The sequence below is a fragment of the Falco cherrug genome, chromosome 13 (genome assembly GCF_023634085.1).
Source record: "Falco cherrug isolate bFalChe1 chromosome 13, bFalChe1.pri, whole genome shotgun sequence".
Taxonomy (NCBI): Eukaryota; Metazoa; Chordata; class Aves; order Falconiformes; family Falconidae; genus Falco; species Falco cherrug.
Genome location: NC_073709.1, coordinates 9,887,945 through 9,910,774, shown reverse-complemented (window position 1 = coordinate 9,910,774; position 22,830 = coordinate 9,887,945). Strand labels below are relative to the sequence as shown.

At 36.5% G+C, this 22,830-nt stretch overlaps 1 protein-coding gene across 3 annotated transcripts in view; it reads right to left on the bottom strand.

Moving 5' to 3' along the window:
• The window catches only part of MACROD2 (mono-ADP ribosylhydrolase 2), an 892,531-nt gene that overhangs the window by 606,164 nt on the left and 263,537 nt on the right, over positions 1-22,830 (bottom strand). For all 3 annotated transcript variants that reach the window (XM_055726161.1, XM_055726159.1, XM_055726160.1), the window contains exon 5: positions 12,698-12,814. In XM_055726161.1, the coding sequence (XP_055582136.1) occupies positions 12,698-12,814 (117 nt within the window). The remainder of the gene's footprint in view (positions 1-12,697; positions 12,815-22,830) is intronic.

Sequence of the window (22,830 nt, the reverse complement as noted above, 5' to 3'; positions counted from 1 at the left end):
AAACTGATAAAGGATGCTCTGACAGTCTATGAAAAGACACAATAACGATACGGAGATATCGCCGCTAAAAGTGACTGCCCAAGAAAGTGGTGGAAACATTTGAAGTCAAAAAACACAGGGGTAGAGGAGGGATAATATACTTGCCAGGCACAGTATTCAGATAAGAGACACTGTAGTTAAATCTGTTAATTGCACGCCTGCCATCTTATCAATTTAGAGGCTAAAGGTGCAAGATATAATGGATCCTGGGCTTGGAGCCAAATCACAGCTCCTGCTGTTGAATATCCAGCTACTATAAGCCAATAGGGGTGCTTTTATTTTTTAAAGCATTGGTAGGTAAACCCATTGTTTTCCAAATATCAACAGCACATCTCTGTTACAGTCTCTCCAATAAAATACACAATGACCCGAATGAGCATTAGCACTGGTTTGTATTAAGGAGATCCTGGAGCTAATAGACAAATAAAGCCCAGTATCAAAGAAACACACTGAGTCCCTCTGCCACAGGCTGGGAGATGCGTTTGGCTGCTTTCAAGTGAGGGAGGCGTGGGAAGAGAACAAGCATGTGTACCGCATATGTGGCCAATAATGGCACTACGGAGAGGTGACCACCTCGGAGGCATTCGTTTCAGAGCAGAGCTCATGCAGCTGGCCTTGCCCAAAGCCTGCCCAGTGTTAAAGCCACTGAATTCACCTCTTAAAAGACCGGGCAGATAGGAAACAATTCATTCACCTGATGGTGATACACTGAAATCTCAGGCTGCTCACACTGGCAGCCTGCTGTAAACACACAAGACAGGGACTTACCATACCTGCGTCTAACATTAGTTGCTATTTATTTAATAAAGTAGGATTCTTATGAGGAACTAGATTAGATAATGGCTTACAAAGCCATTTGCTTATATAACTCTGCTTAAAATCCAACACCAAATAGCAGTGGCAGAAAATTGTTACCAACTGGTGCCGGTACAGTGGCTTACTTGAAATGCACTGATACCCTCAGTTTGTTCATGGTGGGTAAGTCACTCCAATACAGAAGTCAAATCCACAGTTGGAATTAACTCAAAGAATACTTTTATAAGCCAAGAATATTCCGAAACCTGAAAAAAAAATATTTTCCTCTCCTATGAAAAGATAGTCAACCTAAGCCAGATTTGGATACTTTCTCTTTATCGTTGCCGTCCTGCCAACCCACCTGTCCAATGCATGTTACACACAGAGAGGGGTTTTGGTTTTTTATTTTTAAACCGGCGCTTAAAGTCTCTATCCCTGCAGGCATGAAGGCAGCTCTTAGCTGTCTGGGAGGAGAGCAACAGCAGCGGAAGGAGCTATGCAGCTACAGTTTCTTCATATGCCACAGGAACACACAACACTCCAAACAGCATTACAGTGTGTGACAAAGGCCAAAGTCTCCCAAGCTCTTTGGTAAATGAGGTAAGGACTTGTCCCACCTTAGAAAATTTCCTTTCAGAACATGCTGTGTCTGCCGTACAGGGTATTTACTCATTTGTGCCACCCTGATTTGGCCTCTAAAATACCGTTGCTAATAAAATAAAATTAAAAAAAAAAAAAAAAAAAAAAAAAGACCAATAAAGTCCTCTCTCATTTTCACCCTCACCTTCTATGCATGACCACAAGAGGTTCTCTGAACCATGAACTAACTGCTCTTTTAGATAAAACCATCAGTAGAAAAGCTAAATAAATTATTGTCTACAATCAACAACAAAAAGGTAAGGAAAAAATAAGATGAAATCTTACAGTGTTTTGAGATCTTGAAGGCTTACAGATTACACTAATTTCACAACAAGTGTCTGGGGAACTTAGAGAAAAACTCAGATACCCCAATTGCATAAATAACATTTAATAAAGAAAAAGGACTCGTGGATCTGCAGCTGCAATAGGACATTCAAGTATCTATGATTCATAGACCTCCGACACGGATCTTCTGCCAGTTCTCTAACACCTTTCAATTCCCCACGGGGGCAAACCTGTATACAAGTTGTCTTTACTTCTACCCTATTTGTTCCTGTACTAACACAGTGGCATTCAAGTTGATCAAGCATAATTTAGATAATTTTTCACACCCACATCTGGGCTGTTGGACAAGTCCATTCCCTTGCCAAAAGCAGAAAATCCAAGAAAGGCTAAAGTGGTGGCTGTGCTGTACAAGAGCTAATTTAACTCAGGAGCATGAGCCAGTGAGGAAGGCAAGGGCAATGCTGAAAGCATTTTAATCATAACCACTGTAAAAATTTTAATCCAAACACAGGGGTTTTTCTTGTTCTTTGGTGGGGTTTGGCTTGGTTTTTTGGTCTTGTTTTTTCTTTTGTAATCTGGGGATAAATCTCAGTCTTGGCTAAAACTAATTTTTATGTCAAAGACAATCTCCACTTGAACAGTCCTTAAGCAAGACAGGTAATAAATATTCCTTAACAATAAATCACAACAAGAGGAGAGTTTTCATGCCCTTCAAAACCATGCAATAAGAGGGGTCCAAACAGTGATGGAGAGGCAGTTTTCTTTTTAAGTTGTGGCCAAGTGTTCAAACCCCAAACTCATTTTCTGAAGTTGTCTTTCATTACCAAGTGCAAGACTATGATTTAAAATGACTTGGTTTGCATCTTTCTTTATGTTTAACTCTCTAATCTGAAAGAACTCCAACATATTCATGGCTCCCCAGTCAATTTTGCGTTAACTTCACTTTCAGCTTCTCATGAACAGGGCTGTATTTATTACAATAAATTAATTTTAAATGAACAGTCTTCCCTGGAAACATTTCTGCTCTTTTTTTTTTTTTTTTTTTTTTTGGGGGGGGGGGAAGTGTTTTAAACAAGATTACACCTCTGACAGGATTACACCTGACACAATTGCAATCTTTTACTTGAATGAATTGTGATTTTCAAAACTGCAGGCTTTCAAGAGCATATTATATGACACTATTTTGCCATCCATGACACCTCTCAAAGTCTCAAGATTTTTTTCCTCCTCTCTGGTTCACATATAACATGACTGGAGTTTCCCCAGTTCTACTGGAGAATTAAAAATTAATAATGTGGCTGTTAAAACAAAAAGCTTCAACAAGAAACTGTTTCCTCCTTTGTGTTCATGGGTACTTTAAACCATTTACAGTCTTGACGACCTAGCCCATGTAGGCTAACATATTAAACAATATTCTTACTGTATTCTTACCTTCTCAAAACCTACCCAAATGTTTAATTCTAATGCAAACACTGTATACTGAAAATACAGTAAGAAAGTTGTAAAAATAAATGTGATCCAGGAAGACATACACATATTTAGATACCAAAAATGTTATTTTTACTGTTGCAAAGCATTTGTCCTTTATGCATTTATTTATTTATAAGCCCTGAAAAGCGTTGGAAAACTACCAACTCTTTTTATTGAAAACTAAATGTGAAGCATACTTAGAAGTGTGAAGCTATGTATCAAACACATTCTTTATTGCCACGTTGAAACATTACGATGGTCAGACATTTCTCTGTCCATCTCTTTCATACATCACTAGAAAATACATGAATTTAGACCACTGTGTCTGAGATTAAAGGGCATTCAGTATAACTCACTTTTCTGATGAGTCAGAAGAGAGATCTGTAGCATGACAAAGAGCTAAGAAAGAGTATGTAAGAAGATGCATTCAAAGTTGGAATAGTTATTTAAATATCACTTTGTTCCGGCTTATTACTGCATAAGTTATATTATACAAATTATATTCACCTACAAACCAGCGTATGAGCAGAAACAGATATAAAAAAGTTTAGACTGAAAGTACTGTATCTTGCATCAATACACTTTCGTCCTAAACCTGATTCTAGAACTATTATCAGTTACTTGGACTACCGCTGGGTCTTTTTTGAATATTAACAAAAAAACAAACTAACAAAGACATTCAGAAAGTTGTAAAGCCCAGATGACAGTTACTGCTGTGCCCTGTAGATGACGCATTTCAAAGTTCCTCTCTATTCCCAACAGTGAAACTTCAGTTCTAATGCAACAAGCTAAAAGCGCTGTGCTGCAACTACTAAAAACTAACACTTCTTTTCTCTGAGTGTTCTGAAAATGGCCAAAAATCAATGACATCCAGAACCTATTTTTTCTTAACAGCTAATTCACCTAAAAGATACTGCCATTTATCCAGAACAGAATAAGTGGTAGAACATTGGCAAGTTATGCAATGGTGTAAATATTCTGTGACACTTACTAGCATGCACAGAGAAAATATAAACACACATATAGATAAACAGATGTACAGCTACAGATATATAGTAACATAAATGCATCCCCTCCATCTCTTGGGTTTCCTTGTTTCTCTTTTTGTAAAAAGATACAAGATCACTGATGATAACTCAAGAATCTTCATAAACATCATTGAAAACTCATGAATACCAAAAAGGAAGGAAAGAATCTGAGAAATTTGAGGAGAAATTAAAAATTAACACCTAATGTATCCTCTTCAACTGGTGCAAAATATTTCACACAAAATTAAGAAAAAAATAATACAAGTAGAAAGCAATGTTAAGGGGGATGTTATCAGAAAACTAAAAAAAGGAGAACTAATTTATCATAAATTTCTAGTACTGCACAACAACAACAAAAAAACCAACATTTGATTTTGATCCCAATACTAAAAGGCAAAACCTCATGGATAATGGTATAGTTTCACTAGTACTGAAACAGGATCTTCAGCATGTAAAACAATACCCCCCCCCCTTTTTTTTTTATTATGTGGTTAACCAGTATTTAGATTCTTTCCTCCAGCAATTAAAACAATATTTACACCCTGCAGCCTCATACCCGATGTCTTCTTCCTGAAGAGAAATCTTTCAAATGTTTGACCTCAGTTTTTAACCAAAAAAACAGGTTTTGGTCTTTGCACTTAGTTTATGTGAAACAGCCTCAAGATACCTCTGCTTAATGAGACAAAGGCCTTTTAAAAAAAACATTTTACATCACTTTCCCATTCTATTCACTTTAACTGGTCTAAAGGAATTACATTACAGGTAAAGACTCTTGAAACATTCCTACTTTTCATTTGTAAGATTCTTTAAAAATATATTCAGGGGAAAAAAAAAATAACAACCTCAAGTAAACAGCAAGGGTTGTGAGCAAATGAAGAATAACAAAAAAATTACAGCACCTTTCACATCCATATTTTTCCTTTTGCTTTATTTCAAAATAGTAGAATGAAAACAGCTATGTTCTGTGCTATTACCTATGAACTGACTATTTCCATCTGCAAAAAAATTGCCATATTTTTGGCCAAGGAATATGCAGATTCAGCACAAAAAGGAATCCTATACTTTGCTTGCAAGAAAGAAAATTAGGCTGTACTGTTTTTACAACATTCCAGCTACAATAATATAATTATTATTAATCTGAAGAAATGATATGAAGTTAATGACCTCCGAGAGGCTACAATTTTAAACCTTCTTCCTACCCTAGGGAGATGGAGGATCAGCAGTTAGTGTTCCAATTCCAACCCCAAGCCTGTGCCAACGTATTTTATAAGCTAAATCCAGGTTTGGGAGACAGGCTGCATATTTTTCAGAGACTAACCCAGCATAAATCACAAAGTGCCAACACACTATGAGGTTAATGTTGTGTTTTACTACAGTAAGCATTTAAAATGAGACAAGCAAAATTCAGGCAGACAAAATCTCATGCATCAAAGATTAATTTTTCAAGTACTGAGTGTAGGCTTTGGCTACTGAGGGAACGTATTAGAGTGGGAGCAGCAGCAACTGCTGCAGTTAAAGGAGCATAAACATCTCCATTATAACCCATTGTAACCCCTTTTCCTTGTCAGCTGACTGTAGCGATCAGAATTTTGTTTATTTTTCTGCTACAAATTAGACTTTTTTATTATTATTATTTGAGTAAAAAGAACTAACTATATTCAAGGAAGAGGGAAGAAGGAGGAAATAAAATATATTAGCCTTAAGGGGCACAACGCCCTGCTCCAGTGCCAACATGCCTGAGGAATGACTATATGCCACCCGTGTGGAAAGGCATATTCCAGTGCAAAATATTTTTCACCGAATTAAGAGACATTTTAAATAGCACCTTACATATAATTTAAGCATTAGTAAAGTGTTTATACCTGGTTAACTTACTCTCAATTTCTTGCAGGAGGGATCCAGAGGGTGACCCCAGCACACTGAATGCCAACACCACTGAATGTGCTACCAAACAGCGAGGGCTGCCACCACCACCACGCTACACTGCAAATGTACTTGTGTAACTGCTTTCAGTAACACCAAGAATTAGACCCTTGCAAAAAATTTACATGTCCAGAATTACAGAAATGAGGCCAGGGAGGGAAATTCATGGCACAAGTTTCTACTGCCTGCCATTACACTATATTAACACCCACGTTATAAGCCAACAGTGGAATCAAGTACCAAGCGAAGGGTTCAGACCTCCTCTCAATTTTGTCTGTGCCCACTCCTGCCCCGGTGTTCAGTGTTTCATGACCAGTTTGTAACAAGTCATGCCCAGAAGAGGAGGATTTAGAATGAGCAGTGAAGTATAATATTATTATAATAATATTGTAATGAAATCGACAGTACAATATTTCCTTTAGACACAATGCATACATTTGTTAACTGAACAATTTGCTGTGAAATAACAGTTTCCAGCAGTACATGCCATAAGTTAACCACAACATGGCACTACACAGAGCACTGACAAACATGCACTCCAGTCCATTCACAATTTAAATTTCAAGGACTCTATCCATTAAAAAAATGTATATGAATTAGGTTTGAATCCAAGGACAAAGACCATATACTCCTGTGATGGAAGATACTCGCTGATTCATAACTGCACATTTCAACTGCTATCGACAACACTTGTCCCTTTTCTACCCAAACTGATAACAGACCTTGAGCAGACTTGGAAGAGAAGATCTTTGAACTTGTTTACTAGAAGTTGATAAATTAATTTCCACCATTCCCCACAAATCCTAACTTCTCCCTTTGTGTGTGAGTGGGGTGGGGGTGTGGTGTACATAAGGGAAAGACAAGCCATAAAGATTTACAATATTGCATAAAACCCTCTCTAAAAATCTAAGCAGGTTTTAGGACCAAAATAATAATATTTCCCTTCCAACACATTTACAGCATATGCAATGTATGCTATTGTTAACAGTGAATATAGCAGGTCATTAAGATGACTGGAGGCAATTAGACCAAATTAAAACACAGTAAAGACATCAGTGCACCTATTTCCAAAATGGTCATGCCATACATAAATTGAGCTTATTAAAAAAACAACAACAAAACCAACTTTGAAACTTAAACACAACTCAGAAGAAAAACACACAACCATGTACAGGTTTTTTTTTAACCATTAAAAAAACTTTCCCAAAGAAATCTAAACAAAAATATCACTCAAGAACAAGGCATCTTGGGCATTTGATTAATATTATCTTGCTTTGCTTCATTTTAAATTTAGCTTTAAATATTTAAGTAATGATACTTGTTTAAAAAAAATATGAACAAGGGATAGCAAACAGCTGGTGCAGCTCAGCATTCTTTCACAAAATAACTGTCTAGAGCTTTTTCTGGCTATATCTTTTTTTCCAGTAGGTGTCACGCAGTTTGGCTACAATGCTTACAATAATGTGATGCTACTCAGGTAAGACAAGAGTATAAAGACATCCCTCCTGGAAAACTATCGTAACATTTATGAAGCTTCAATTATGCTTATCAGTAGCCTTTTTCAACAGAAATTTCATCAAACTTCAGTCTAGTTATACATCTGGTGGCACACCTGTTCTCACTTAAATATTTAAAAGCAATTGTGAGAGAAGATCAAGGTCCTTGGACCAACTGGGAGTTAGACTTCTCTAAGCAATCCTCTCCTGTCCACATATTGCTCCCTTTTAATGCCTTCCTTTTAAATTCCCACACTTATTTTCCAATTCCCAGACTTACCTCCACCTGGAAAAAATAGGGAGGTAGCAAACTGAACAATCATGCAAAGATAATGTTCTGCACATCAGAACCAGGAAGAATAAAATATCTCTCTGACTCTCAAAATCAGAAATTTAGAATAGTTTGAAACAAATTTTCTGTATTATTACATCATCCAAGGTTTTAAAAATAAGGAAACAAAGTTCTTTGTGGAATCCCAGAAATTCAGATATAAGCTGACTATTATGCCCCATTTTTCCAATTGACCTGTTTTGGAGTACTGGAATAGAGTTCTGTTTCTGCATAATCGACCTTATAATTACAGCTCTTTATGTGTTTTCCAGAAAATATGGGGAGATTTAAAATCAGTACCCTTACAGCCTCACTTTAAAATAATATCCTCCAAATGTTCACCTGTAAAATATAGACATTAATATCTATATAATAGAAGCATACTTTTTAATCTCTACTTTTTAATCTCCACTTTTTAATCTGATTAAACAAATTTAAAGGCTGATTCCTCCTACTGCGTTTAATACTAGCACTCCTCCTAACTACTTATTTCACAGCAGGAATTGTCTTTAAGAGCACATTCACATTATTACTCCAGAATGATCTACACAGTGACTTTGGACGAGAAGACTATGCTATATGTGGCACTTACTAAAGGATATTGCATAAAGTACTAAAAATATCAACGCAAACAGAAAAATTATTCAAAGTATTATAGCTTTATTAACAACATAAACCAATGTATTAGAAACTGCCTAGCATTTCCAGCAAGGTACCTCCACTGAAAGGCCACCTTTCAGATTTAATTTACCAATCATTGGCTCTATCCCATATTAGAGGCTGTAAGCTTTTATTTTCCTCAGTTTAGGGGTTTTATTACCAAATGTTTTTCAGAAAATAAAATAAATTATTACTAGACATACTAACAATAGAAAGATAGTTTGGCAGTCCTTTCCTGCAAGGTCAGGGTACCACTCACCTGTACTGGGTATCATCACCTCATTTTCAGTTGGTTTTCAGCTGTTAAATACCTTGTGGAACAGGACTGTTTTTCCTAATGTGGTCTGAGAGGGTCTTTTTTTATAGTGAACCTCTGCAAGCAGGTAACAAGCCACAAGGCTGTTATGGACCCTTGGTTCTAGCCACAAACACAATTTATATTCAGACCATTTTCTGCCAGTAGAGCCAACTGAGACTATTAATCAAATGAGAAAGAAAACAAGCATTTGCAGAGCTTTAAACAGATACTGTTCATCTGTTATTTAAAGCATGACGGTATCACAGTACTGCTCAATGTTTGAAGACCAGTTGTACAATATTTAGAATGAACTTTTCTTTAAAAGGAACAACAATATGAAGTACAGAAGTAATTGATGATCAGTCTGAGAAAGCATCTCAGAGCAAAAAGCGCTGCCTTTTTCAGCCCTTCAAAGCGCTATGAAAACTTGGGTGCCTGCATAGGTGTTTGCTGAAAAACAACAATAGATGACATCAACTAAATTATGTATTCAGCAAATAACTGTTGGCATTTGGGGGGGACTTTGTGTAGGCTTTTGCAGCACAGAAGGCAGATGGTGATTACAGCAACTTTTGTAAAACTATACTGAACGTTACATTAACTGGTAATTAGAAAACTCAATTTGATTTCACTTCTATTTTCATACAGACTATTTTTTGGCATTCAGAAAGATGTATCTTGAAAAGTCCATAACGCAACATCTCTAGGCTATAGACATGTTAATCTTGGTCTATTCACACTATCCGAATAAAAAGATGAGGAAAAATGAACTATTTTATGTATTGTCTCCCTAAACATTTACTGTTACTTGTGTATTTCACAAACTGAAATACACAAGTAATGTTCTCCAACTCAGATGCAACAAGAACAAGTCACAGAAAGCATCTATACCCTAAATAAATCTTTGCATTTTTGAGTCAGACATTTTTCTATCGTTCCTGTGTGAAGAGATTATTTAGCAGAACTGTTCTTATTTAACCCAAGTAAACACAGCAAAGCATTCAATAAAAATACAATAGATCATAAAGGAGATTGCCAGAGTGCTTATTTACCAACTACCATCTTCCTAATAAAGCATACCTCCCCTTCAAATGCCAAATTTAATTCAACCTCCTCCAAGTTGTCTATAAAACAAAGCAATATGCTGCATAATCTTTGAATACTAAGTCTTCTTTAACATGGAGTCCTCAGCTAAAGCCTGAGTCCTGCATCATACAGCACACATGCAGGCTCCTCTGTCCCAGAGCAGTTTTGCTTATTTCAGCAAACTGCTTCCAAGCAAAGCATTTCAGTATCAAGAACGAAAGACAAGAAAATCCCAGGGGTAGGAAATATGATTGTAACATTTTACAATTCTGTTAAATAAGATAAAAATTACAATTCATCATGCTAGGAAACACATTTCACATTTACTATCATTATTCATTCAACTAAAGTCACAAGAAGAGCAGAGACAACAAAATAATCATTGCACTACTCAAACTGTTAATGGATTATTGTAGTTGGTCTCCTACATACGAATAGATAAGTGAAAAGCAAATTCATTGTGAAAACTGGGAGTTATCCATTCATCTCTAACCTTCAACAAACTGAGGACACACAAAATTGCATCACAGTATATCTGGATGGGGAAGTCTGGACCTCCCATTGTGCTGCTGCTCACATCACAAAAATCATATGTAAAATAGTTTCCATAGTTAAATTGTCATACTATTATGACAAAGTGACATGGAGTTACAAAAAATGTCCAGTGACTATAGCTCTTTAAAGTATGAAAACAGAATGTTGATTATTAACTTTCAGACAAATGGTCTAAAAAGTACTATCATTTAATGAGCCTACAACCTTAAGCTTCTAAAGGGAAAAGTAAAAGAAAACAGTTGGTAAACAGAATATGTTTTAAGGAAAAAAAAACCTAAGAAATCAAGAGTATAACTCTCAGCCTCTGCATGCAAAGTGTACACTTCCCTCCCTGTTTGTCAGTTAATGTAGCCTTTCCCCCTCTCATGTTGATGCACGATCAAATACAAATAGACATCTCTGGTACAATTTCATTTTCTAAAAATATTGATTAAGCAGAATATTGACTTTTCTCCATGTCTGGTTACAGTACTTATTACCAACTGCAAGTGATAATGGGTTTTCCCACTGTTTTGTTTATTATTCCTACATAAAGGGCAAACCAAAAAATTCTTCTATAGTCTTTAAACAGGATGCGATTCTACAAACCTAACTTGCAGCATAAGACCCATTAAACTATTATAAAAGGTAAAGAAAGGCCATGCCTCTAGACATGGAATCCTCAGCTAAACTCCTCAGTGTTCTCTTTCTAAGACAGTTCAGTGCTCATTGCTTTGATACCTTGTGTTTAATTTCTCTCATTAAACATGGGAAGAATTCTGCACCTATGGATAAGTAGCTTTTCTATCCCTCCCAACATATTTTTTTTTTAAAGGGAAGAATTAAACATCAAAAAATCCCCAGCAGAGTAAATTATAAGGTGTTCTCTAACAAACCTATCCATTTTATAGGAATCCAGTGAAGATTTTGGTCATATACACACTCACTGTAACAACCACATTGCATCTCCCTCAACCATTTTCCTGACCTCTAGTCAAAGTAGCCTTTCATAAATAATCATTAATACATGGAGAAACTATGTATGAAATACAGTTAAGTTTTCCCATATATAGCAGTTATCACTGTCAAGGAAATAATTGGTAGCTCTCATCATCATCATAGAAGCTGCCAACAGATGACTGGGAACACAATTTTCTTCTTTACCTAAGGAAGCTGAAAAGATGCCTGCTACTGCATTAAGCATTTGATTTTACATGGAAAATGTATAGAATAAATTAAGAGAACAGATGTAAATACTTTTGAATGAGCCATGTTCCTAGTGCAGACTGCATATAAAAAAAAAAAGAGCTTGAGTTCTAGTTATACGCTGTTCATAATGCTTTCTTTGTACTTGTATCATCATATCTTAATATACTATTCTGTCAGAGCCTTACTTGCAGAGATTTCCTATTTTTCATTCTTACATAATAGACTGGTTGACCAATGTGCTGTCAGCATGTTCGTTTTTTCCAAGAAAAACTCAGCATCTACACAACAAGGTCAAATAGCCATCTTCTTATTTTAAATAGGATGGGAATTTTGACAATTCCACTTTCAAAGTGAAAAAACATTCCAGCACTGAGCTGCACCCTGTCGAAAGCTAAAGTGTGACAGCTGCCTTCACAGTAATTGCCAGTCCGCCTCTACGTAGCAGCTGAAAACACAATACATCACTTTGATCTCCTTGGCTCTCAAAGTATTCACAATCAAGGAATCTGCATGAAGAATATGAAATATGCAACATTTCCAAAAACTGTCTCCGTGGAACTTAAATATGATAATGTATATTTTGTTCATACTTCATAAAGCATTTCCAATCCTTTATTATGCATATGAAAGGATATGTTTTAGCTTGCAAAAAATAAACATGAAAGATGCTTTATATTTTAGAGACATGTAGGTTTTCATTGGATAACATAGGTGAAATAATTGTTTAGAAAAGCCTGAATTACTTTGAGGGGACGATGTTATTACAGAACATGGTTAATCAAGTCCCACTGCTAATTTTCTAAAATGAATACCTTGTGGAACTAGACTACAGGGAAATAAAAGCATGCATACCAGCTCCACGTGCTTTCAACAAAAAGAAAACTCTGAGAAAGGGTCAACTTACATTTTGCAGGTAGGTCGTAGCCACACGTAATTTTTGCTTGCCCAGTCTCACAGCCACTCAGGTTGCGACATTCAGCAACCAAGCAGGGCCCAGCAGCTCTGTGTATACAGCCATCCACTACAAAAGCAAACCCAGAAACTTTTAGTTATTAAAAGCCAGTGTTAATGTTGTCTTCACACAAATACACAGTCACAAACATTTACTACTCATTTTACATTCACTGGACAGACCTACTAATCTATAAGTAGATATTCAAATACATACAAACATTTTTTCTGCCAAAACTAGTCAACGTGTTTATAAAAAAAATAACATTCAGTAAACTTCTGCTAACTGAAAACACCCAGAAAAGGTAAAGCAGAATTAAAATTTCAATATTAGAAATGTCTTATTCAAGGTTCTAAGAATTTATCGCTACAAATTATGAAAACAAATTTGATCCCCAGCTAAATACCAAACTCTCTTTTACTATATACCTCTGATACTTCTACAATCACGCAGAACATTTAACGTCACCATCCTATTAATGCCTTATGCAAATATTCCAAAAAATAATGCTTATGGATTTGAAATAAATACTTTGCTTTGACCTTTTTTCTTTTTTACATTTTTTTAATTTTGCATTATTCATGCAATACTTTGAACTTAATTAAATAATAACTACTAAAGGTTGCAATTGCAGCTAAGTATGCTAGAAAATTAGTAGAGTGCATAGATCTTATTACCCTAAGGAGCCAGCAAAAGTGTAGTAGCAGCAACAAAGAATAAAAAAGGCTGCTGGCACGGCATTTCTGCACTCTCACCGTGCAATCAAAGAAATGATTTACTGTAATTAAGGCAAAGAGTTTAAGAAAAGTGAAACATACAAAATAAGGGAAATATCGTGTGCATGAACAGTCACTACAGTAAGGCCCTAAGTCAGCACCAATGATGAAGTTCATCTATGAGAATAACCATATAGCCTACAACATCAAATAAAAAAGGGTAAAATGAGCTCAAGCATAAAGGCTAAACTAATCCTTACGGAGACAAGAAAGAATGATTCTGTATGCATATCGTTCAATATTTATTTCAGATTTCACTAGTTCAAAGTTATAGCAGTACCCAACAGCATGTGTGAAGCAATTAAAACAGAAAAGGTTTGCAAAGCCAAGTGTAGATAGGTTTTCAAAGATGCACATAATCTGTTAATAGCATAAACTGTGTAGCTTTTTACAGGCTAGCAGTGTAAGATCTGGGCAATACAAAGCGCAGGCGCTCAGCGCATCTACTGACCGTTCACTGCCCACTGGGATGCAGGGAGACAGGTCATCCCTCACCCCACAATGTTTTTTCAAGTTGGAATTGAAACAACAGGCCTCTCTGCGTTAAGGGCATAGCTGGTTTTGCAGGGTGTCGAGTCTTTCCCTGAAGCCACAGATCCCTATGTCGAGGAACAGATAACATCTTTATCAGAATGAAGGCACCTTCTCCTAAGTGTTAAAAACCTGATTGCCTTTCCTGAGGTGTTCTCTGCCAGACTTAAAATTCAAATGACACAGCAAAATCGGACAAGCAGTTCCTGGTAATACTCCATACTCATCCTGGACACGGTGCCACTGGTTTTCAAAATGCCACTTTTAAAAACTTTATATTAGACAAAGATAATTACAGAATCATGTGATTTTGCACTTTCTATGAAATTTTCTAAAATTTTCATATTGAAAAAGATGTGGGTGCTCAGCCACCATACATAAGCATGTCGTGCACTCTCTATGCCAAGACACCAAGCCTTATTACTCTGTCAGCTGAACTTTTGTTTTTAACTTACCCAAAACCTCTGCTCAACAGACTCCAAGATGCTAAATGCAAGAATAATATTTTGTAACCTCAAGGGCAAAAAAGAATGCTTGAAAACTATCCTGTGCGCATAATATCCAATTTAATTATTTTAACTTAATTACTAAATGCTTTTCCAAACCAAGCAGGATAAGTAAACCAGTATGTGTTGAAACCTCAGGTATATTTTTTACAAGCATCACCACCATGATCTTTACCAACATTAATGCTTCTTCCTGAGACAGTAACATAAAAACAGCACTGATGCTTAGGACTAGCACTTTCTGCATGACGCTTTACAGATGAAGAAGTCTTTCACCTCATGGGTACCAGACAAGGACTCAAGTTCATGCAATTATTCTCTTGGCAGTGGATTAATCATCACCACCCCTGAGATCCTTCTTGTCCCTAACAAGTAGGCACCCTTCCTTGAGCAGTGTCTGTACAACGATTTGTTTAGCTACCCTCTGAACGAACCCACCTGGATAAATCAGGCTCCTTTTCCCCAAACTCCATTCACTTTAACCCCAGCCCAGCTCAGAGCACAGACAAACATCACCTGCACAAAGAAACCACTTCCTCTGGCAGGGAAGTGGAAGCACAGATTTTTCCACTTCTAAATCTGCAATGTATTAACATACCCAACATGTTAACATACCCAACATGTTAACATACCACGTGCCAGATCAGCTGTGACAGCCAACACATACGCAGTCCCAGCTCCCCATCTATAAACCATCTCATGACAGAATAAGCATGCTCTTAATGTACGTACAGCTATGATACAGATGGTATGTCACTAGTTTCATGGAGCTGGTTCCACACAGGTCCATGCTCAGTCTTTATAATCAAAATAACCTCCACAAAGATAAAAACATAATTGAAATCCCTGGAGGTATTTAAAAGACATGTAGATGAGGTGCTTAGTGGATGCGGTTTAGTGGTGGACTTGGAAGTGACAGTTTACTGGTTGGACTCGATGACCTTAAAGGTCTTTTCCAACCTTTCAAAAAAATTAAACTGTTAATGGAGGAAAATAAATTCTATCATAACCAATTTAAAAATATGACAAGGAAAATGGAAGATATCTGCCAAAATGAAACAACTAGACGTCCATACTTCCCTTATAAATGTGGCATAACAGACAATAGATTGAACACTCCAGACAGCCATAGATGGGAAGGCAGACATTAGCATTTGATATAATTCAGTGACTGATGACATAGAAAGACGACGGGGAGACAAAGGGGAACGATGACACAACCACCAGCAAAAAAAACTCCACAAAAAAAAAAAACCAAAAAACCCCACCAAACACCAAATTACCCACAATTTTCTGAATAATCTCTTTTCTCTACCATACTTTATTAAATACTTGAGCAGAGATAACCTCTGCTCTACATATGGATTTTCCATTTAATATTGTAACCCAATAAATCATGCTAGAATTATTCCATGTTTCCAATAATACATAAAACCTATAACACAAGTTTGATAATTCTTAAAGATAAAACCCATGCAGTGAAATATATTGTCAAATACCAGCACTGTGCATAACATCAAGAAAAAAATTGGCAAAGGTAGAGTGGATTTGCAAATCTAAATGTGATACTTCAGCCTCTGCTAAAACATGTCTTAGGTGTCTTAAGTCAAAAAAAAACCCACCAAAAACATGGAACGGGCACGCAGAAAACACCTGCATGAGTTATTTTGTTTTCTGAAGTGTGCACTAACTAGTAATCTAAGTGTACAGAGAAGTAAGCATTGTTAACATGGAAACTTTATGGCAATTACAGGTAACAGCAACAACCATAGGAGGGAAAAAATGATGACCAAAGATCTATTGTTATTGTGTAGTAAGGAAGAAGAGATTTATGTGATAATAATGGCATGCTGCCAAACCGCTTTTACAGGCAAGTGAAGAATCATTCATATATTTGTTTCAGATACTTCATCTGTATAATAAGTTTGACATATAGATGCTCAACTACATTTTTCAAAACAGATTTGGAAAACGTTAGACCATATCCCACTGTTCCTTCCCTGGAATTTCTTCGTGCAACTGGCCAAAAAATGGAGGCAGTTATGGTCAATTCTGACTTGTGCCATATGACAGCAATAAGGAATTGTGCATTATCACTGTTTTCTACAAGCAATGAAAAATGTCATTTTACTTCAAAGCTATCACTCTGCTTCACAGTATGCTTTTTTTCTACAGGCTGCCTTCTGTCCATGTTTATGGAAATCGCATATATACTTTGGGTCATTTATATACACAAATGACCTGCCATTTCACAGATACAGGAAAGATATGGGAAAATCCCACAGACAAAACTATCAATCATAACCGACAAGAAATCCAATCTCCGGTCTGCATTCTGATTGATTGGCATTTCTAAGTACTGGTAACACCTGAAAGTACTAAAGACAGGGCTGCTAACCACCTTCATTGATGCTGTGCTTCTTGATACGAGTTTCATGCTTATAAACCAAGCTATTTCTAAGGATTTTTGAAAGCATTAATACTGAATGAACCCTGCCTGGGGCCACCCGCAAGGTAGCAAATATCCACAGGATGGTCCCTCTTCTCTTCTGCATTCCGCTTCCAACAAACAAACTGCCAGGCTGCCCAATGATCCCCACAACGTACCTTGAGGTAAAATAAATATTTTGAAAAAGCACAGAACCCTTTCTTTCAGATGACTGCTAAATTTTAACAGGTCAACTTGTCTTTTGAAATGGGATCCCGTTACACTGTACTGTCTCATGTGGAAAACCCATACAAATGGAGTTCCTGTATTTATTGTTTCACAATAGCTTGGCTGGACAAGCACATGGAATGGGTTTCTTAGTTTTGAAGACCCACATCCACGTAATGTATTTTGAGAGCTGAAGAACAGTTCAAGGAGCTTTAGATTCAGCTATGTAGTTAAAGTAGTGTATATTTGCCTAAACTAAAAAAAAAAAAAAAAAACGAAAACCTAAAAAAAAAAAAAAAGGTACTACTGACATTTGACATTTTTTCATTACAAATAATATTAGCAATCTCATTGCATGCATCCGTAAGTTTTAGTAGCCACGAGGGACAGCATTTGGTTCTCCCAACAATTCAGCAGAAGCCATTAATGAAGAAAAAACTCTTTACAAAGCTACTGCAGTCAATGGTATTGGTTGCGCAAAGAAGTCACCAGAAAATAATCGCTTAAAATACATGGACAAAATGAAGTATCAAAAGAAGACTCCTATGCAAAATGACAGCATACTAAAAACAATGTGTTAAAAATACAGAAATCTTTGACAACATCTTTCTCACTGCACACTAAAGTATGCTAACAGGTTAAATGCTTTCTTATTTCATTTATTGTAAAGCATCTGTATTTGTTCTCCAGAATTAAAGGGTTAAAGTTATATAGTAAAAAGTAGCTAATTTACCAATGTACAATATAGAAAAAGTCTATTTCTTGTAGAAAATCTCTTGAAATTGCAAACGAAGCAAAAGTGCAGGAAACACGGAATTAAGGGTATCATGGGATGCTGCTTAAAAAAAAAAAAGAAAAGGAAAAAGAAAAACACCTCAGCAAAACTAGCCTCACAGTGCAGATGGTAATAAAAAAGGGTAAGGTAATCAAAAACCACAGCAAAAATATACAAATTCCCCCAGGAATAATAAGCTCCAAACTTCTTTTGTGACCTTGTGTGTGATTCTGGATAAATTGAAGTTATGATGTAAACAACATATGTAGATTTATCATGTTATATTTCAAGAATCTAAATATTCTTTTTTCCTTAGTAATGCCTGTTCCGTGGTACTTTCCCAGATTTTCATTTTTTGTTTTCACTATGAAAGTCAGGAGATTTACTTATTTCACTGTGCGTAGTTTATCTATGAAGCAGTATTGCTCTTCTACATGACAAATGCCAGGCGTAAATAAAAACAGAAAAATGTCATTATATCAGATGTATTGCTAGGGATACACAAGAGGAAGCTGTGTCCCCATACAAACACACCTCTTGTATATGTGTCCTCAGTCCTTGTGGACCTTTCAAAAATGCTCATTGTAAAGACATGTGTGGAAAGCAGAAAATTATAAGAAAAATACTCAAAAAAACCCCAAGCACCCCCAAAACACCCCCATCAAAACTCGAAAAAAAACTAATTCACAACCAAAAGCAATCTCATTCTGCTAAACTGGTGAAGTCCCTCTAGGAAGTTCATTGGAACCAAGTGCTGTCAAAGTCACAACTGCACCTCCGAGACCAATGTCAAGGGGAAATAAATCCTGCCCAGCAAGACACAACAGCTGCTGGTCTAATGAACAAAGGTGGCGATCTTAAAAAGATTACAACACAGATGCCAATCAGCTGGTGCTGCTAGAAATGGCAGTTTATATTATGGAGATGGCCTATGCCATTGGGAAGTTTAATGAACTGAAGATTTTTAATCAATGCACTGGTTTATAGGCCTCCAACATAATTAATTTTAAATACTTAGCATTTATACTGTACTTTCTGGCCAAGATCTCAAAGACCTTAAAAAGATGATCTGCTTTAGCCTTAAAATTCTCCATTTTAAAAACAGAAAGCACAGACAAACCATTTAGAGATGGCTATTTCACTGAATTAGGTTCAGGTTTCATCACAGACAATCTAAATTTATGGTTCCCTATTCTTATTTTCCAAAACTCTTAGTTCCTACACCTGCATTATCTCAAGACAAAACTGAGAGTTGAAAGTCTTGATGCTTAAGCTACTGATTACCTAATGTTTCAATTCCCTGTATAGTGGCTATCTTTATTTAAGAATCAATATTCTGAGGCTGCACAAGGGACCTCCCTGCAGCCAGAATTAAAATTCTGGTCCTCCCAGATCCAACCACTAACATTTGTTGCAGAGTGAGTTTAATGAAAAGTAATAATAAGACGTAATAAATTCATTATTCCAGTAGAAACTGAAAGGAACAAAACTAGTCGTAACAATGGCATATCTAAGCCTTATTGTTGAGTCATGCATGGGAAACTTATTTTAGAATATTGTTTAGCTGAAATCCTGCAAATTTAGCTTTTAAAACCACCAGTTATTGCCTGCTATGGTGAAAAGTGCTGGGAATTACATTTTAAAACCTACTGTTGTTTTAACTGTCCTTTATGTGCATGCAGTTCACATTCAAGCATAACAAAAGCAGCTGAAAGACCAAACATAATCAATGTCCATGCTATAAACTGGCAAAAAGACATATAGAAATGAAGAAGTCAACAATGATACAAAATAAAGCTCACTTACCCACGGACCTGTTAAATTTTAAGTGTTCTATATTTATTGCACACAATCAATCATTCTTACTTTGACAAAAACACAAAACAATAGTAAACTCAATACTTTTGGCAGATTTTTTACTTTAGTCAAATATCTTGGGATATCTGAAACTCATATTAAAAATATATGAAAAGCCAAATAAAAGTTGTTCCGTCACGTTAGCAATGACAATTGGTGAATTTCTCCCATAAACAACTAAGCAATAAAGAAAGCATTTGGTTTATCTCACACTTAGGACGTCATCTTTCTTAGTCTCCGAATGCTCCACTCCAATTTTGTAGACAGTTATAATGTCAATAGGATTCACACTTTTTTCAGCCCACTCAAGCAGCATAAGGGCTCAGAGAAACATGGGTCTGATAAACCTGTCTGAATGTCACACTTTTGGCAGGAAAAAAAGAACTAGGAAAGGCTCCAATAGTGTTTTTCCAGTTTTTCCCAGTCCAAAATGCTGACATTAAGGCATGTGTGAAGGAACTGTTCACTTCCTTTTAATTGTGTTAGTGTTGAAGCACCTAACATACCACACTTTCCTACAGATGGAAATGAGACAGCTAAGCCTTAAATACCTCACTGCAGCAAGCAGAAAAATTGTGTATTGTTTCTTGACAATTGAAGCAATAAGCTGAAGTCTGGTGAAATTTCAGGCTATTCTATGCTATTAAACCAAACTCAGCTCATGTTCACCTCAACTTGCTCTCCCAGCTTCCCAAACTGACTATTAAGAAGCTGCAAGGGTTTTTTTTTTTTTGTGTTATGACCTTGAAGAAATGGGTTTGGTGACTCCAAAATGCTCTCCTCAAGCCTCCTGGGCAGGCACAGTACTTCATTTCCAGCTAAATACCACATAGACTGGGAGGACAAAAAGGCTTATCTACATTTCAGTGCTAGGATGCCTACTGTGTCCTGGATTTCCATTCATGTTAGTGGTGCTATTATAACAGGACTCTCGTTCTTCATTAAGAAAACATCTCTGAGGTCTAACTTCATGCACTGTAGCCTCTTCCTATACTCATTAAAAAAATAAAAAGTGTGTGGAACAGATTAAGATCATGTGAAAAAGTTCACAGCTGCGTCCCTCTGAAAAGGCAGGAAATTGAGAGGATTAGTTACACTCTTTGCATTACCCAGTTTAGCAATACAAATAAAAATCTATTAGTTAAGCTTTAACCTACCATTTAGGGGTTTGTACCACCTTGAATTTAAATGATGTAAATGTTTAGGGAGATGGCATCACAACTTTTTTCCACCGCATCCCCACTCCTTTGCAAATTAGGCTGTTTAACACTTACTTCTAATTCCACACAGAGAAGTCGATGCCCATCTTCACCTGGTCCAAGATGCCAGCCTCCTGCAGCACCTCACTTGTTTCTTTTTTTAAACAAGCACCTTTGCACTACCTTCCTCAAGCACAGGAGAAACTCACAGTAAATATCCACAGTACTGTTTTTAAAATCTTGCTGAAACTCTCTTTTGCCATGATAGCTATTAAGCTATTGATGACATTAGGCTCTACCATAGTATCAGTCTCTGTCCAGTGCATAAAACTGTGGAGTCTATTTTTCCTTCTGTAGTGTTTGGAAACATAATGTTAAATTCTGAGAAACAGTAAAGAAACAAGTATATAAAAAGATAAAACACATGCCTGAAAGGGCAGTGAATCTCAGGATTTATTTAAAAAAAAAAAAAAAGGCAATTTACTAATGTTCTGATGCTGCATGCAAATGAAATAAGGAACATAGAAATAGACAAACTGGTAAGACTCACTGTCCATCTGTCTCAGCAGCCTATCTCACATGATGGCCAAAAGAAAATGCTTAAAAGAAGAGGGCAAGATCAGAGGAAGAAATTACCAGTGCTTCCACAGAATATTCTGCCAACTCTTCGTTACTGGCAACTCACAAACCTGAGCAAGATGTCTTTTCTGTATCACTCTGGACATGCTTTTTTTCTTGGCTTTTTCTGAGCATTTTGTGAGTAACTCAGACTCACATAAGCATTTGGATTTGTATCTTCCAATTTTATGTAGTCCTTCCTGTAACGTGGACAGCAGCATTAGCAAGGAAAGAAATACTGCAGATTACTCTGAAGAAAAGCATGCTGCTAACCTAGAAAAAGAGAACGAACGTAGAAAAACTACTGCAAAGTCTTTAAGGAAGTTTTTTGTTTGTTTTTTTCTCCATTTACAACACACGCAGACAAGCACTTCCTCTCTGTTGTCCGATAACTATTTTTCTTTGGGTTTTTTGTAATACATCTTCTCCTCCTCTGCAGGTTGCAGCATTTTAGGGCTCCTCATGAAAAGACAGGAGACTGCAATGGTGTGCTCCATTACTTGCAGACACTTCAAAAATACTAAATGCATGGACCAGTCATGGCAGATGAATTGTATTAAGCCAGAATAGGTATTTGCATATTTGGAGTACAGTTATTATGCAGTCATCACACAGTGATTATACAAATGTATTCACTATGATCAGCTAGCGGTTGTCAGGCACAGGTCAAGGATTTAGACAGAGCAGGCTACCAATAATAATTGTAAAATGACTGTTTAAAAGGGAGCCTTAGAACAGTGGTGTATCCTCACAGCCCAGCAGGCTGTGGGTCTGTCATTCCTGAGAGTTTTAAAGCTATAGTTAATTTATTTTTCCTAATGTCTAAAGTGAACCACTTTTTCCCCACCAAAATGCAAAGGGATGTGATCTAAGACCTTCACTTCACAGAGAACAGGGAAGGAAAGGCATTCTCATATAGGTCTTTTCAGATTTGAAGCCTGAAGGATTCTGTAGCGAAATACCACTTCTACCTAAATATAACTAAACCAGACATGGGAGAAAGTGATGTTTCTCTTTAGCTATAGGGTGCACCAAGCATGAGAACATTATACATCACTGCTAGAATAAAAAATACATTAAGGCTTTTGAGAAAACCTGGGAGAAGACACTGAGCCTGAACCAGACGAAGGAGATGCAAGGTGAATAGCTCCACTTCCCTGGAAAATC